Below are 17,643 nucleotides of genomic sequence, written 5' to 3'. Positions count from 1 at the left end.
TCTACAGCCACGTGCTTTCGAGCGACTCTGAGCTTGGCTCCGCGCCTCTGAGTTGCGGCCGTTACGTCCCCAAATTTGCGCGCGTTATAAATTGCATTATTAATATTATTATTTACTAGAGGGTATTATTTTGCCTCCTCTTCCTCGCTGGAAAGATGGCTTGCAAGAGGTGGGATTACCCACACTTGACTCCCACCACACGATCGACTTGCTGCGGTGAAGCCATTCGTGTCGCACCATTGATTCGAGTGGCGTGCCGGGAGATCGAATGAAGCCGGCGACCTCTGGATTGCGAGCCTGGTGTGTGGACCATTAGCGGTCCAAGAACACCACAGGCATTGCAAAATCGTCACAAATATCACGCAATTATCATCAACTTTCCGCGAGTCATTATCGTGGCTATTCCCAAGTTAATCATGCGGGACACGTGCTTGGAAGCCGTAGGAGCTGCGTGATGATCATGGACGCTGCGCGATTGCGATCAAGTAAATCGCGGTGAGTAGGATAGGCCACCAGTGTGGTAGAAAAACACGGGAGGAAGAAGAATATCTCGTAATTAGCAGAAGATGGGAGAGCTGCATGTAAAAGCATTGGCTTGAGTGGTCTGCTCATTATTATTTAACCAATGGCAACAAATAGAACTTTTAATATCGTGGGAACATTTTGACTTGAAACTTTCGTGACTGCAGGATTTCATATTCTTGGTTCTTTCGGTAAAGTCACATAGATAGAAAATAGAAATAGAAAATAATCAAATTAAATTTAAATTAAAATAACACTAATTAATTAAATCAGGCGAAGAGAAAAGAAGACCGCTTGTGTTGCGATCGAAACGTCGTGGGTTTTTTGCTTTAATTATCTTCTATTTATCATTTTTATTATACATTTTTATTTTATTATAATTTGTTAATACGTGACTTTACCGAAAAAACCAAGAATATGAATCCTGGGAACATTTAGAAATTTCACAGGATCGCTGAGGATGAGGTAGGTCTAAAAACCTTCCGGGGGGGGGCGGGGGGGGCAAGGCAGGTACATTTTCCCCATTGCCCACTCCTCGAATCTGACATTGCCCAGGGGGACATATTGACGAGTCAACGCCGGACAGGGATTTCAACTTCCGACCTTCCTTCCGGGCCGTGAGTAGTGACCGCGGCGCAACCGGACTAGTTTCTAACACAATAAGTGATGCCAAAGCGGCGTCGCTAAAGTAAACGAGTGTCTCCCCTTGTGCAAACCAACGTTCACTAGCGAATCGAGGGAAAACCAGGACGGGTGGCAGCCGCTAGTTGTGTGACGAGTGCTGTGGGGTTGCGCGTGTTGCGGCGGCGGTAGCGGTGCTACCCACCCTCTTCTTAGGTTTTTTCGGTAAAGTCACGTAGAAAGTAAAATAAAATAAAAACAAAAATCACGACGTTTCGGAGGCAACACAAGTCTCCGTCATCAGGTGGGACCGTCACAGCCAGATTAGCTGTATCAAGTGAGGCAATGATTCAAGATGTAATCCCTTAAAAGCGAGTTGAGGGGGGAGGGAGAGGGAGGGGGGAGCTCATCAGACTATGGTAGCCAATGAAAGGAACGTATCGGGAGGGAGGGGGGGCGAGGCCAAAAGGGTGGGCGATGGACGTGGAAGCGCTTGTGCGCAAGCGGCCAATTACTGCACACGCCAACACAATGGAGCGATTGTGCGCAAGCGGCCAGCCACTGCACCCGCCAACACAATGGGCAGAGAGGAGGAGGGGAGGTCTAATACACATGATAGACAAAAGAACGAAAATGATGATGGGTACAAACTTAGGGGGAGCTCATCAGACTATGGTAGCCAATGAATGGGACGTATCTACCCACCCTGCGTGGAAGCGACCCTGGCGAGCGCGCTGCTCCAGCTGCTGGCGGATGTGCTCCAGCTTCACGGGGCTTGGGATGAAGCCGATCTCGCAGCCCTCCTTCACCAGCCGCCCAATCCACCAGTCGTTGTTGTATTTCTGCGACGGGCACCAACACAGATGCGAGCGCAACGCGTGTACCGCGCGTGACGCGCCGAGCGAGCAGCCGCAGAGAGAGAAACCGGGGCGATGCTGTGCTATGAACCTGGCCGCCCGAGTTCAATTCCCGCTCACGGCCAACACCGGTGACCAGTATCTGAACTGGTCTTGGGTCTTACGCGTGGCCCGTAACTCAGCGTGGACGTGTGCGGAAGCCATCGAGTGAGTGTTGGTGGGCCACACACAGACTCGTTAAACTGACTCCCTCCACTCACGGGCATCGAGGTCGCCACAACCTGGCTTGTGGCCAGGGCATAATGGCAGTACAGAAAGTGGGTTAGTTTACATCTGTACGGGGATTGAGTGTTAACCCCCCCCACCTCCGCCCCATCTAATGCATGGGATTTCTCCTGATACTCCGGTTTCCTCCCTCGTGTATGAAAAGTTGTAAATGCAGTTGGTCAAGCATGCAAATAAAGCAATTTTTGTCTCTGGTTTTGGCTGCCTCCTCCACAATGTCCACGGATTCTCGGGCCTCTGAATCATCATCTCTCACCAAGGGTGAACAAAAACTGTTCCCAGTTATTGCATTCCACATGGCTAACTAATGATATTAGTGGGTGCTGGGTGCCGTGATATTTGATCGGCTGTGGACATGGCCAGGCATGAGGTAGCACATTTGGCGCTTGATGCGGACGTTTGCGGTTAAACGCCCATGGCAACTCTGGTTAATACTGCGGCTGTAGTAATTATAAATATGGGTGGTCTGATTCACAGTGGAAGCTAAAGATCACGTGACGTTATTCCAAAAAAGTTTAGGCCATGTGCGCCAGCATCACAGCTGAGCACAATCTTCCAAATTTTAAAAATTACCCACAAATTACGCAATTGGGAAACAGAGCAACGTGCCCCAAACCCCCCCCCTCCCCCATTGCGAAACTACTGCATGTGACGTGAAAGCTTCGTGCTTTCAGAACGGTGTGAATACCAAATGTACACAGGTTGCCATGTTCATACGATACCGCTCCCCACATGCAAAGACAATGAAGACAAAGATCCCCCATGTAGCTTTAACAGACTGTTGGGGAAAGTGATGTTAGCGAGCACCTATGAAGGCCGGCAGAGTACACGAGGGGATGGGTGGCCAGCACCACGCCTTGCCACCTTTGTCTCCCTAGTGGCACACTGCACCAGGTACTCTTTTGAGAATGAGTCGACCTAGAGGAGGCCCAGGACTGGTTCAGATAATCGTCACTGGTGTTGGCCGTGAGCAGGAATTAAACTAAGGTCGTCAGGTTCGTAGCCCAGCGCGCCAACCACGACACTACTGCTCCCCACATAAGACATACGCACACATAGAAAAAGACGTGCCACAACATACATGCAACATCTTTCCTGTAATTTTCCACCCTTGAGAAATACTCAGAAGGCACACAACCAAGTCCTTAAGGAGTTCCTCAATCTAAGAGCGGTATAATTTGCATGCCAGGGCTCGCATTAACCAAGCAGAACGGTTGAATCCCAGGCTCCCGCCCGAAATTAAACATGGCTCGCAACATAAAGGGAATGGTCTTTGCCGTGACAATGTGGAATTTAAACGACGAGTTCAGAGTGGTCGATGGAGATAAGTGGAGAGACTTTGAATTTGAGATTTGTTTGAAGGCGTAACAGATTTGATTGTTTCGGTCTGATCATCTGCTTCTGCATTACAGTGCATACGTACATTGAACTCCGCACTGTGCGTAGCCAACCGTGCTAATCGGAGGTACAGTACATCATCATCAGCCATGGTCAATCCACTGCTGGATGAAGGCCTTCCCAAGCCACTGCCGCCTATGATTCTGCAATGTAACGATGGTCCTAGCAGCCGCACGCGAGCTTGATTTCACGACTCCATCTCCCTGGTGGACGTCCTCTCGGTCGCAGTCCATTCCTTGACCATGCCCTCATTGTCCTTGACCATCAGCCGTCCAAGTCCCACTTACTTTTCTTAACAATTCAAATTACGTCGTTACCCCGCGCACATTCACCAATCCACGCGCTCCTCTCTCCACCCCTCGATGTAATCATCCCCCAAGCGCGAATCGCCCCTTGCCCTATTTGCGCGCTCGAATTGTCGCTTTTCATTGTTACTGCCCGAAATTCATGAGGCAGAGGGAAATGCACTTTTGCACTCGTGCATCAAGCACCAGCTACGGGCCTGCTTTTGGATGTGATGGTCAGTTCCATTGGTAACCAAATCAGCGATGATGAGATGTTAATCTGCTTACAATTATGACACTTTGGGTATCAAAAGGCGATGGTTGTAATGTTTTAAGTTTTTTACTGCATGCATTATTCATCATGCATTTCATTATTTCTCAAAGGTTTAGGCCAAGCAGCCAATGTTACCAGTGGTCATTTTGCCTAGAAGAGGACCACGTGCATCAATGTTTGCTCATGTTTGTTGGACTAAAACTTTACACGCAAACAAAGACAAAGATCCCCATGAAGCCTGAACAGACTGTAGGAGCAAGTGCTGTTAGTGAGGACCTATGAGTGCCGGCACTACAAACGAGGGGGTGGGTGGCCAGGACCACGCCCGGCCGCCTCTGTCTCCCGAGTGGCGATGTTTACAGACGACAACAGGCACTCATTTGTGGTTAAGTCGACCTAGGAGAGGCCCAAGACCAGTTCAGATACTGGTCACTGGTGTTGGCCGTGAGCGGGAATTGAACTCGGGCCGCCAGGTTCATAGCACAGCACCCTAAACGCTACACTACCACTCCCCACACACAGCCACACACACACAAATACAGTCAATCTATATATATATAAAATCGCAAATCTGTCTGTCTGTCTGTGTGTCGCCGGACCATACGCAGTTTCATTGGACGGTGGTTGCCCCTGGCAACGGGTAGCGACGCATTCGCTGCGGGGTGGACGCCATTTTTAATTTCCGTTAAAAATATGCGCACGCATTAACACGCGACTCTGAGGTACATTCATCAAAGTTTCACGTCCTCTTCACTCCCCCCCCACCACAATGTGTGCAATTACTATTATAGGGTCGGTAGATTATAAAATTATAGCGATTAGACAGTATTATTGTAGCGCGGGGGGGGGGGGGGTAAAGGCCCCGGTACCCAGCCTCAGCCGGGTGGGCAATCTAGGCGAGGCCGGAGGCTCTGCACGGTACTAGGCCTCGACACCCCACCACACTATAGGCCGTACATATTACTGCACAGCGGCCGAGGAGATCGTGCCTGGGGGGGGGGGGGGGCAGGGGTAGCAGCCCATCTGTGTATATATGTAAGGTTATTAAGAAATATATTTTTCACCCGGGCAACACCGGGTACTTATGCTAGTCATTATTTAACTTGACTGCACTCACATATGCATGTCCACATGGATCACTGCTGTGCAACGTGAGAAATAAATTCCTGCAATCAGATTTCTTTTTTTTCAGATATTACACGGCACTTTTTTTACGGCTAATTTTGGTTGTCGGTACATCTATGTTTGGAACTGAAAATGAGCTCCGTACCATTTTTAGAAATGTGTGACGAGGTGATTGCCAATGCGTCTAAAGGGCTTCGAATGTGTGTGTGTCACGTGATCATAATTTATAATAATTTAGGCTTGTGACGTGCCGCACAATATTCGCTCACTCTCGAAGAGAGAGAGAGAGAATGACTAAGAGACACAGAGAGGAACTACAGTTGAATGGAAAAGGCAGCAACCAGATAGTGAGCTTGCACCAAATCCTCTGCGGTTCTCTTCATATGAAGTTGTTGTTGGCCAATTAATAGGCATGTAAACTTGTGCGAGGAAACCGGAGCACCCAGAGAACGCACACGTGTGTGAAGGGACAACGCTCGATCCCAAACAGGATGTAACCGGTGGTACAGGGACTCCTTCTACTTACGAACGATTTAGGTTTCATAGGTCTGTCAGTAAGTAGATTTGTTCTTAAGTTCAACTTTACTCTTGTCGATTCCAAACATGTTTTATGGAATGTACACTAAACAAGGGGACTGGCTTTAACAGTCGTGTAATCTCCTGTAGATGTAGACACCACTTGCTCTTCATGTTCTGCAGATGTAGATGCCACCACCGACATCTATTGCGTGGCGGTTAAAAATAATAATATAATAATAGTTCAATTTGTAACGCGCGCAAATTTGCAGACGTAGTGGCCGCAACTCAGAGGTGCGGTTGAACTTATGGCTCTCGATCTGGACAGGCAACCGGACAGACGGACAGGTTTGTTCGTATCTCTGAAAGTTCGCAAGTTGAATGTTCAGAAGTAGAGGAGTTCCTGTACTGCAATCTCCTGGTAAGTCCTCAACACCCACTGGACTCTCGTTTGTGTGATCCACCGCCCGGCCCTGCCTCTACACTGCAAATCAACACTTGAGAAAATGTGTTCAAATACGTACACATTAGAGCCCTGTTCGTGCATCCACTGCTAGATGTGTGCCTCCCAGTGTCATGGCAGTCATAGAACGGTGAAGGATTGTTTGACCATACTTCACCATGGTGGTCAGTGTAAGGTGGTGAAGTGGGGGGATGGTAGGGGGGTGGGGGGCATCCAGGACCAGTTCTGCTATGGATCACAACTGATGGTGGCCACGGCCAGACAATGAACTTAGGTTGCTGGGCTCCATAGTAAAGCATGCTGATCACTGTGCCACCACTCCTTAAGTTGCATTGGTACTCTGACAGCATTGGTACTTCAAAGATATTTCATAAGAGCACCCATTAATAATCAATAATTCCTAATTGCAACGTACTGCACAGTATTCGACTCAAGAGGCGTGAGGAACTGCAGACAGGTGGGAAGGCAGCCACGCAATGAGCTGGCACCAATAATTGCCAAAGCTCTGGGGTCCTCTATATATTAAAGTGTTATTGGCCAATAAATTAGCGGTTACATGTGGGAGGAAACCGGAGCGCCCGGAGAAAATCCACACATGCGACGGGGAAACACTCGATCCCGTACAAACGGAACAGGTCGAGTCTGCATATTTGTTGGACTGCCTTCTCCTGGCAAGCCAGGGGAATGGCACCAGCGAGTCCGGCAAGCCCCATCTCTCGCACGACTGATGCATGGATGTTGAAAGAAGCAATCATGCGTTATTCTTGCTAAGACAATGTCCATTTTCCTCAGAAGTAGTCTCGCGTGGAGGGAATTCTTATAATGCCGTGAAAATAAAGGTGCCAATTTTCTTCCGTTCAATGTCCGGAACGATGGTGGGAATGGAGCAAAAAACTAACTCTTTTTTTTTGCTTTAAACCTTTTGTGTTTGTGTTGTTGGCAATTCTTGTGATTTGCAGTGTGTCAACTTCCCTACCGGATATGTGCAAGCCCAAATTTCCTGGTAACCACGCTTAGAAGTCCAATTCCCATAAACAAGAATAAAAAAAATCTCCCATATAGTCTTTAACAGACTGTCTGGGCAAGTGCTGTTAGCGAGCACACAACAAAGCCTGTGGCCAGCATCCATGCCCGGCCCCCTTTTGTGCTGATGTTACCACACTGCAACTAAGTACTTCATCCCGGTTCAAATGTTTTGCCACTGTTATTGGTCGGGAATAGTACTCGGATCGCTGGTTTCGCAGTGTGATCGCGGTAACCACAACACTACCGCTCCAGTCATAAACAGACACACACATACGCACACACACCCCAGGTTCATACAGCAGGAATTCTCAGTTTTAACAAAAACATGCTTCTGCACATTCCAGATGAAGCCAAATGTTCAACTCAAAAAAGCCATTGGGTGACTCTCCCCGATCGAGCCGGCAACGAGAAAGTTTTCATCTCCACTTTGAGCAGCGCCTGAGAGCTGGTGTTGGAAATTCCACATTCGTATGGAGGGGGGTATATTCCCGACAATTTGACCACCATGTGCGTTCCACATTGCTGTGCTCATTCGTATGACCACTACCTTTACGACCTTGCGTTACACATTTGTATTAATATCAAGAGCGTTGCCGAGTGGACTCGACAGGTTTTTGATTGTGGCTTGAGCACTGTGCCACACTGCCACTCGGCCCGGATGTATATGAACATTGAAAAAAGCAAATAAATATCTATTTATTTATATTATAAATATTACTTTGAAAGAATACAACTCTGTCATTACTTTAATTACTTTTGTAAACAGGAAAATGACCTGTGCTTTTGACGTTTCTATTGAATTGTTTCATTGTTTTTTTTCTCTCTCTCTCTCTCTGCGGTTCTATGTGCTGCGGTTGTGGCTGGTATAAACTGGTATTACCGAAAGAACCAAGAGTATAGAGTATGGGATAAACCTGTGGTGGCACTTTGCCTGTAATGCACAACTTTGGCAGCGGGGTCTGATGGATCACACAAGGATCCTCGCATTGATCAATACTCACAACTTTTAGATCGACAAGGTGGTTTGCAGAAGACGGCGCAATGAGTGGGTTGATCAATTAATTATCCGCGCAGGTATTTTCACATTATCTCGTATGCGTCTGTTTTCTCCCACAGAAAATTACCGACTTGAATTTGTTTTTCATCTGTGGATATCATTGCAGAGCAGGCTGAGACCATCAACTGCCTACACTTAATCACAGGTGGATTAAACCTCGATTCAAACCCAGGTTTCCCAGTAGTGCCGAGACAGCCAGGGGAATTCCCACCGCTTGGGGTGTGCCGTATGAGCAAGGAGCCACTTTTTGACCTTTGACTTGAGTGAATGGGTCACATCAGTTACCTGGTATGACACGATAAACTTTTTCTTCTTCTAGATTTGAAGTTTTCGTGGCTGCAAGGATCCATACTCGTTGGTTCTTTCGGTAAAGTCACGTAGGTGAAAATAAAAAATAATAATACAAATAATTTTTCTTTTCTTTTTTCACTTACGTCACTTTACCGAAAGAACCAAAGAGTAAACTATTTTTCATTTTACCAGGTAAGGCACACTTTTTTTCAGAAGCTAAATGATAGCTAAACGAAGCGGCTTATCACGTGGACATTCATCGCAGCCAAATACTCTAAATGCATGGTTCAAAATGTGGAGGGAAAAACCAGAGGACTACGCAGCCATGGGAGGAACATGCAAACTCCAAATATACAGGAGTCAGGGTCGGGGTTGAGCCCACGACCTGTGTAGAACATACAGCAACAGATACCCATTGCAATCTGGATTAGCCCAGGTGGGAATGGAGAAGTGGTTGGTGCACCGCGCTTCGAACCCGGCAACCTGAGTTCAATTCCTGGACATGGTTAACATCAGTGGCGAGCGACATCTGAACTGGTGCTGGCAACCCCCCCCCCCGCCCAATCACCCCCACCCCAAACCATCCACACTGACCAACACGGTGAAGTATGGTGAACAAAAAAAACCCATCACTGATACAGCATGGAGAGAGCTTCCTGCTAGAGTGGATTGACAATGGTAAAAGATAAACGGTAAAGGTACAACCCTGCAATTGCTATCTCACGCCACTGCTGGCGGAAGAGCCACTCTTAGACAAAACTCCAGAGCGTATGTGGTCTACTTTAATACGTTGACCAGACATTTTTTTTTCAGTTTCATTTATTTGGTATAGCCCTGTGAGCCATTCGGCTCCTGAATCGGGTGCAACCGCAACAAACAAAAAAACAAAAACATGAACAAGAAAACATCTTAAAGTGACTATGCGCAAACAGAAAAATCCAGGAAAAAACTGCAAAGTCTTCCAAAACTGTTGGAAGAGTGACTAACAATAAACTGTAAGTAATAATGATTATCATAATTTATTATTATTATTACAATGATCCAAAACAGTGCCAAGTGGCGTCTTCCGTTGAGCCACCGCAGCACCACTCACCTCCTTGATGTGGAGGAAGTCCTTTCCGTCGAAGGAAATCGCCGTTCCGTGCACAGGGGCGTCCTCGTCGCTGAAGCCATTGTAGCTAACGTTGGTGCGGACCGCAAACGCCACGGGTTTCGTCTGAAGCACACGACGGACGACACACACACATGCATGCAAGCACACACACACCTCCGTTTAGCACAGTTGGCTACGTACAGTGCGAAACAAGTTCGACATACACACACACACACGCGTGCGTGCGTGCGCGCGCTATTTCACTGCAACGAAATATATTCATAGGAATAAAATCAATCAATCGATCTCTCTATTGTACGTGCCAGTCCTGTATTGCTCTCAATAAAGATGGGCATCAGTGCACATGACAACAGAACGGGAACGCTCCGGGAGTATGGAAAAACAAGAATGAAAAAAAAACCGTCACGACCTCAGCGGGCTAACACCGACTGAGCAAAATAAAGTGCAACCGCGCGCAGCGAATATACGGCGTAAATATATTTACAACAATAATGTAACATTCATGGGTATCGGCGCCATTCTTGTAGCGCAGGGCTACCACGAGTGAAGGTGCTATGTTTCAAAACTAAACTATTTTTTTATTTTACCAGGTACGGCCCACTGAGCTGTACAGCTCTTTTTCAGGAGTGACCTGGCCACACATGATAGCTCAACGAAGTGGTTTATCGCGCGGCAATGTATAGCAGCCAAATACTCGAACCACACATTTCTACATGTGGAGAGTAAATCCGGAGGACCCAGAGAAAAATACACCCTACCACGGATAGAACATGAAAACTCCAAATTGACAGGAGTCAGTGTCGGGATCAAACCCACGACCTCCTGCATACCAGGCCAGGTAGTTAACATCTTGCCACCATGGCGCCCTATTTCACGGATGGGCGTAGTTTGCCAGTAGGGAGCGATGTTGCTTTGTACAATCCCAATTGAGCAATGCGCTAATTTGTGGGCCATAGCTCAGATTTGGCAAAGGTGGGCCACGACGTTGTCACTCGATGGCCTTCTCGTTGTAAATTACATCACGGGATCTTTACCGTCCACTCTGAAGCGGACGGCGCATATCTGTCATGGTTAATACGCCCGCTGAACTAACCGCGAACATCTGCAACAAGTGGCCAATGCGCTGCCGCTGGAACATGTCACAGCCCAGGAGCAAGTCCCTCGGTGGGGGAGATGGAGCTGTGAAATCTGTTGGCGCGCACGCACAGGGTGCATTGTCGCGTCACAGAACTGTGAGGGATGCCGATGGCTTGGGGAGGTCTTAAACCCACAGTGGTCATGGCTGCTGGTGATGATGATGAAGAGTACATAATAACCTCCTTCTCTCTCTTAGCTCTGTGCAGCGCAGCTCTGAAGCCCCTTTATATATATTTTGTTCCGCTATTGTAAAGCAACCTGACTTAACGTGATAAAAAAGCGTCCTATAGATACTGACATAACGTGAGACCAAATTGTCAAGACACACACAAGGCTCTATTACACCACCAAAGTAAAATAACATTCAACTCCATAAGCCAAAAGGGCCTTGTTTACCCACAATCCACCAAGAAAGTGCACAATCATTTTCTAAGATTTTCTGTGCTGCACTGTAATAGCTCCAATGTTTGTGGATGGTTCTTGCCTATAACACCGGGAAAGCCCTGCAGCATTATTTAAAAAGGCCGTACCCTGTTGATGAATGTCAGAAAATAAAAAAGGTCCAAGGTTTTCCTGATGAAACAAATGCTGCTGGGAAAACACAGGATCAGAAAGCTTATTTTGGCTGATCGACTTAAATATCGCTCTCCGATGCGTTTTCGGGTAACATCGCGTGTTGTTCCACACGATGTCCCACGTGTCACCCCACGTGCTGAAATTCGGTTCTGTGTTGGAAGCTCCTTCATGTCCGCACATTGTGACGAGCAACAGGCTGTACAACACAAAAACAAACGTCGGAGAGGCACACAGCGCAACCGCGAGCAACATGGGACTTAAAAATGATCTCATACTTTTTTGTGGTGAAACGACCCCTTATCTGTTTAACAAATTACTTTGGTGACCCTGCGTTGGCAGTGGTGCAAGAAGCACAAATAACAAGACTCTCAACATGTTTGTCAATAGGACTGTGGACTTAAAAGGAAAAATGTATAATTGGTGACATTTCGAGAAGTGGCCCTTCTTCGTAGCACATAAATGGTACGTGCTGTTGACCAACGCGTTGAGTTTTTTGCCTCATCTGCGAATGTGTTTGTATTTCATACCCCTCAATCTACCACGATGGCGCTTTATACATTTGAGAATGGTGGTCGTCATGCAGAATGACGGATCTCCACCATGGGAATGTGGAATGTCCACCACATAACCGGGACATTAATTGGGATGAGTGCCACCCAGAACACAAGTTGACCTGAAGCCAATTTGCCATCAACTGTGTGGTCATGATAAGCGTTCACTAAAAACACTTGCCTCAGCGGTCAAACCACTCGACAAGAGCGAATTCATAATATTCAAAAACATACAATGTATGTAAAACAAACACATGTTTGAATGTACAAGTAATACATTTTTTTTAATTAACATTAACAAAAATGTCGTTCAGTTATTACATTTCATCTGACCGGGTGGCACGGCAGTTAGAGTTCTTGACTGACAATTCGTAAGGTACCTGTTTCAAATTCTGGCCATGAGTTCGACACGTGCCATCGTGTTATCTTTCCAGGGGCTCGTTAACAATAACTGCCGCCACTTCGTGGCACGTCAACAGTGTGTCATTGTTGCCGCAATAATGGCCCTCACCATGGCTCTGTCAAATGTCCACCGTTGGCTCAGGAGTGCCAGCAAAGGATGAGTGCAGCCCAATGCTCGTTTGAGCAGGGAAACGCTTTTGACTTTTTTCCACTGTGACTCAGCCAGACGAATGGACGTAAGGTTCGTGTCGAGTCTCAGCTGGGACCGATTTAGCCTTTGACGTAAGAACGCTCACCCACCTTCCCGTACAACAAGGCAGCAATTCTTTATTTTATTCCGAGCTGCCTGAAGATGAATTCTTCCCTGGCAACAAATACCTATTAATGTACTGGAGTAAAATAATCCATTCGCCGGACTTGTTTTGCAATAAATAACTGCGCAGTGCAACGCTTCCCAATGACAGTGCAGGAATTGTTTGTTTATTTTCATGTCCATATGCTTGCTCTAGCCTCTATCATCATCATCATCATCAGCAGCAGCAGCAGCAGCAGCCATGATCAATCCACTGCTGGATGAAGGCCTCCCCAAATCATCACCACCTCTCACATTTCTGTGATGTAATAATCCTAAACTAAACTATTTTTATTTTACCAGGTAAGGCCCACTGAGCTATATAGCACTTTCTCAGAAGCGACCTGGCTATCACAAATGGTAGCACAACGAAGTGGCTTATCATGTGGAAATGTATAGCAGCCAAATACTCTAAACGCACGTTTCTAAATGTAGAGAGTAAATTCGGAGCGCCCGGAGGAAAATACACTCGACCACGGATAGAACATGCAAACTCCAAACCCACGACCTCCTGCATACCAGGCGAGGTCAGTAGCATCTCACTACCGTGGCGTCTACCTGGAACCATCACATTGGAGACACTTTTTAATGTTAAATTTCATGGGACCTCCTTTGCCAGTAACCAAAATATACTAATAGGGTGTTTCTGGAAACAAATTTTCGTTTGTGTATGTTTGCATTTGATTGCAAGTATTGTGGTTAATGTAAGCATGATTCCTTGCAAAAGGTGTCAGTTTTGTTGCCAGAAAAAAGGGGAAAAACCCTATTAGTAATGTTAAATTTGTTTTAAGCATGACAGGCTTGAGGGCTTCAGTCTGGCCATTAATATACACATTTAAACATATCATTATCATCATCATCAGCCATGGTCAATCCACTGCTAGACAAAGGCCTACAAAGCCACCGCCATCTCCTATGATCCTGCAATGTAACGGCCCTCCTGGATCTTGCACGTGAGCTGCTTTCATCCCTACATCTCCTCGGTGTGCGCACTCCCAGGCGTGCTCCAATCCTTGGCCGTCACTCCATTACTCTTGACCGTCAGCCATCATCTCTTCAAGCGACGTCCCATGTCCAAGCCCGCTTACTTTCCCTAACCTATTGAGTGATCTCATAAAACCTGCACATCTAATCAATGTGGTCCGCTGTCCGTAGCACATCGTGATTCCAAGCGTCCATCTCCCTATGCTTTGCTTTGCACCTTTCACGTCTCAATGCATGATTACGTTTTATTATTAAAACCGCAGGAGTATTTTTTTTTAAACAATTCACTAAAGACTCCCTGATTCTCAAAATTCATTTCGGTGCTTACTGCAAAGTGTGTCTGGATAATTCGTCTTTCAAATTGTTTGTGTCGGTCTCCCTGTATCTCTTTACATCAGCACCACTTCAATACACACCATCAACAATCACCATAGAGAACGTGGAATGGAGATGAGTGTCTGGTTACCTTATTATGCATTTACCTATCTATAGTTTATATTTTTCTACAGCCAAAATAACCCAAAATGTGCTTGATTTCATTAGATCTCTGAAGGTAAGCAAAGTCGAGCCTGTATATTGCTCGTGTGTGACTTGAGTGTATGGAGCTGTGTTAATATTCATTTTGCATATGTATGTGTACCAAATATGTATCTACTTACCATTTAAAACATAACTTTGAGCTTGTTGTCAATCCACGGCTGACTGAAGGCCTCCTCGTGCTCTTTTTGAGGATTGTTTGACCATACTTCACCACGCTAGCCAGTGCAAGCCAGTTAAGGGGGCAGGCCAAGACTCACAAATGATGTTAGGCATGGCAGAGAATCAAACTCGCATCGTGAGGTTCATAGCAAAGAGTTGCTAACCACTGCAACCCAGCTCCCACCCATATATCTAATTAACTTATATTTATCTTGCTTTCTCATTGTCTACGGTATCTATTTGCACAACAGTTTGACAATCAAATGATGGATGGCAGCCTCCCCGTTCTGTGTCAGTCACGGGGGTTGTTTGACCATACTTCACCTCACTGGTCAATGCGGAATAGTTAAGGAGGCCCAGGACCAGTGCAAATATCACTCGCCATTGATGTTAATCAAGGCATGAAATCGAACCCATGAATGGGTTCGTAACATAGTGCGCTAACAACTGTGCCACCGCTTCCTCCGTACCATCGTTTGCCCTATCGTTCTTGAACACGTCAATAAATCTATCTGTCTGACGATATTCATACAAAATATAAAGGTGCATTCCTGAAATGTCTTGCGCATGCCACTGCTGGTGGAAGGCCCTCCACAAAATTAAGCTTTAGAGGCCTACCTGTAGAGGGAATGTTGGCCCACTCTTTCACACTGGCCAGATATCTTGGAAGAGATGGGAGTACCCACACTCTCCCCCCCCCCCCCCCCCCCCCCCCACATGCAACCTGTCGAACGATTAACTCGTAGTGAACCCATTTATGCTGCTACGGAGGAGGAGGGATTCAATAAACTTGTAGCACTGCTTCGACTGGCATGTCGGCACATCGAATGAAACCGGCGGACCTCTGGATTGCAAGTCCAGTGCGCTAACCATTACACCACGGCAGCAATGTTGCCATAAAACAGCAGGAATCCTGCCATAGTGTAACGGTACACGTATACAATTTTTCCTTCCATCTATTGGGATTACACATAGCAATCATTGGCCCCTACGAGCAGACTATGCCCGACTGCAGGCCAGGTGCTGAGTCACCTTTCGCCCCCCACAGTGACAGCTGCCACTGTGGGTGCCCTTTCAAATGTGTTGAGATGAGATGAAGATGTAAAGCTCCCCGGGACTCTGCCGGCATATAGGAAGGGCGCTTTTATGCATAAAAAAAACATTATCGTTGCGATTATCTCCATATTAATATATCCATTTATCTACATATTTTGTCTGGATATACTATTCAACACTGTCCATCCATTCGCAAAAAATTTGAGCAGGGCGGGTGCGAGCCGTGGAGGGTGGGCCACACACAAAGGGTCCCACCTCACACAGATGCAGTGCGAGCATTAACTGCCCATCCATTATTAACGCGCGCCTCAATTATTCAGTATTATTTAGGCAACACACAGCACCGTGAAAGCCCCCCCCCCCCCCAAAAAAAAAAACATTTTCTCCACGGAGTTTTTTTCTACCCACCCCCCTTTCAAAAAAACCGGAAAGGATTTCAAGCACTCGGGGATAAAACGGCGGCGGCAAATAAAAAATCTCAGCAGGCAGACGACGTGGAGAAGGGACGGGCAGACGGGCATGGCTCTGGCCTGACAGAGAAGGCCTCAGGATTACGAAAAAAATATGTCGCTGCTGGCAAGTAACGCGTTACAAAGCGATTGCAAATATTGGTATCGAATAGCCAAGGAAGGCATCTAGTAACCCCCGAATTATTTCTGGTGATCGGATTACAACTTGCGAAGGACCGGTTTACCGCTTTTTCAGATTACTTTTGGGTGTTTAGTTTAAAATAACGTTACAAGCGCAACTGCAGTGGAGAAATTATCGTGTGGGTGGCTCGGGTTGATGCGAGGACAGCAGCAGCCAAGGAATATAGAGTGGGTAACGATATAGAGTGTACATGCACAGCCCGTTTTATGTCAATCCACTGCTGAATGATGGCCTCCCAATGCCTTGGGGGCCTTGAGAAATCTTTGACTATTTCTCACCACGATGGCCAGTGCGGGTGGGTAAAACTGAGTGGAGCGAGTGCAGACTAATACTTGATGGATTTTGAGGCACTGCCCTCTACTGCCCACAGTGTCCACAACACCTGCTGCATGCACGGTGGTCAACCATCCAAGCACGTGGCCTATTAACGGCAATAATAACGTCATCGGCTGTAGTCAATCCACCGCTAAATGAAGGCCTCCCCAAGCCACCACCATCATCATAACAAGGTAATGATGATAATAGCTGGAACTCATAATCAACGTTTTTGGGTTTAGATCGCGTTATTTATAAATGTGTCGTAACCCTCCACCACCCGACACGATCAGATTATTAAAACAATAAAAATACCATTTATCTCAGGAGTAACTGACAAATTAGCCCGTGTTTTGCAAAAGCAAAACATTACAGTAAGATTTGGTACAGTACACAAAATTCAACAACTAGTAACGTGCACTAAAGACGAATTACCTAAATTATCAACAGAAGGTGTATATCGGATTAATTGTGTATGTGGCAGATGCTATATTGGACAGACAGGGCGTAACGTTAGTGTAAGACTAAAAGAACACCAGAGAAATATTAAACTATCACAAACACAACTGTCGGCAGTGGCAGAACATGCATGCCAACAGGGACACTCAATTGATTTTGACAACGTGGAAGTGTTGTGTAAAACTAGTTACTACTGGCAAAGACTAATTAGAGAATCGATTGAAATTGAGAGAAACAGAAATAACTTTAATCGCTCAGACAGCTACAGGCTTAGTGCGGCCTGGAAGCGTATTATTAAATAAGATACATTACAATTCCTTATAAGGGAAACAAACACTAACTGATCACTAATGTAGCATAATCACAATAAAACACATTCCAAATGATTACTAATCTACAACTCGCATCGTAACAATAGCCTGATTACTAATCTAGTATATAATTACAATCACTCCCCCCTTGAATCTTTGCACCTGATGAGTTAATGAGTTAATGATGACGTCACCCTGCTGCTGCCCTATATAAGAACGGGAGACACAGCAGAGCCTCACCATTCTGGCGAATTGCCCGATGATGCTGGATGCAATTACCAGTGAAACGTCGTACTCAAATTGTAAATGTTGTGGCT

General features: G+C 46.3%; 1 protein-coding gene across 2 annotated transcripts in view; it reads right to left on the bottom strand.

The window, feature by feature from the left end:
* The window catches only part of LOC144724537 (voltage-dependent L-type calcium channel subunit beta-1-like), a 177,610-nt gene that overhangs the window by 39,205 nt on the left and 120,762 nt on the right, over positions 1-17,643 (bottom strand). For both annotated transcript variants that reach the window (XM_078603771.1, XM_078603772.1), the window contains 2 exons: positions 9,813-9,935; positions 1,849-1,985 (listed from right to left, as the gene is read on the bottom strand). In XM_078603771.1, the coding sequence (XP_078459897.1) occupies positions 1,849-1,985; positions 9,813-9,935 (260 nt within the window). The remainder of the gene's footprint in view (positions 1-1,848; positions 1,986-9,812; positions 9,936-17,643) is intronic.

The sequence above is a fragment of the Lampetra planeri genome, chromosome 21 (genome assembly GCF_965212315.1).
Source record: "Lampetra planeri chromosome 21, kcLamPlan1.2.h2, whole genome shotgun sequence".
NCBI classification, from domain to species: domain Eukaryota; kingdom Metazoa; phylum Chordata; class Hyperoartia; order Petromyzontiformes; family Petromyzontidae; genus Lampetra; species Lampetra planeri.
This window is presented reverse-complemented; position numbering and strand designations above follow the sequence as displayed.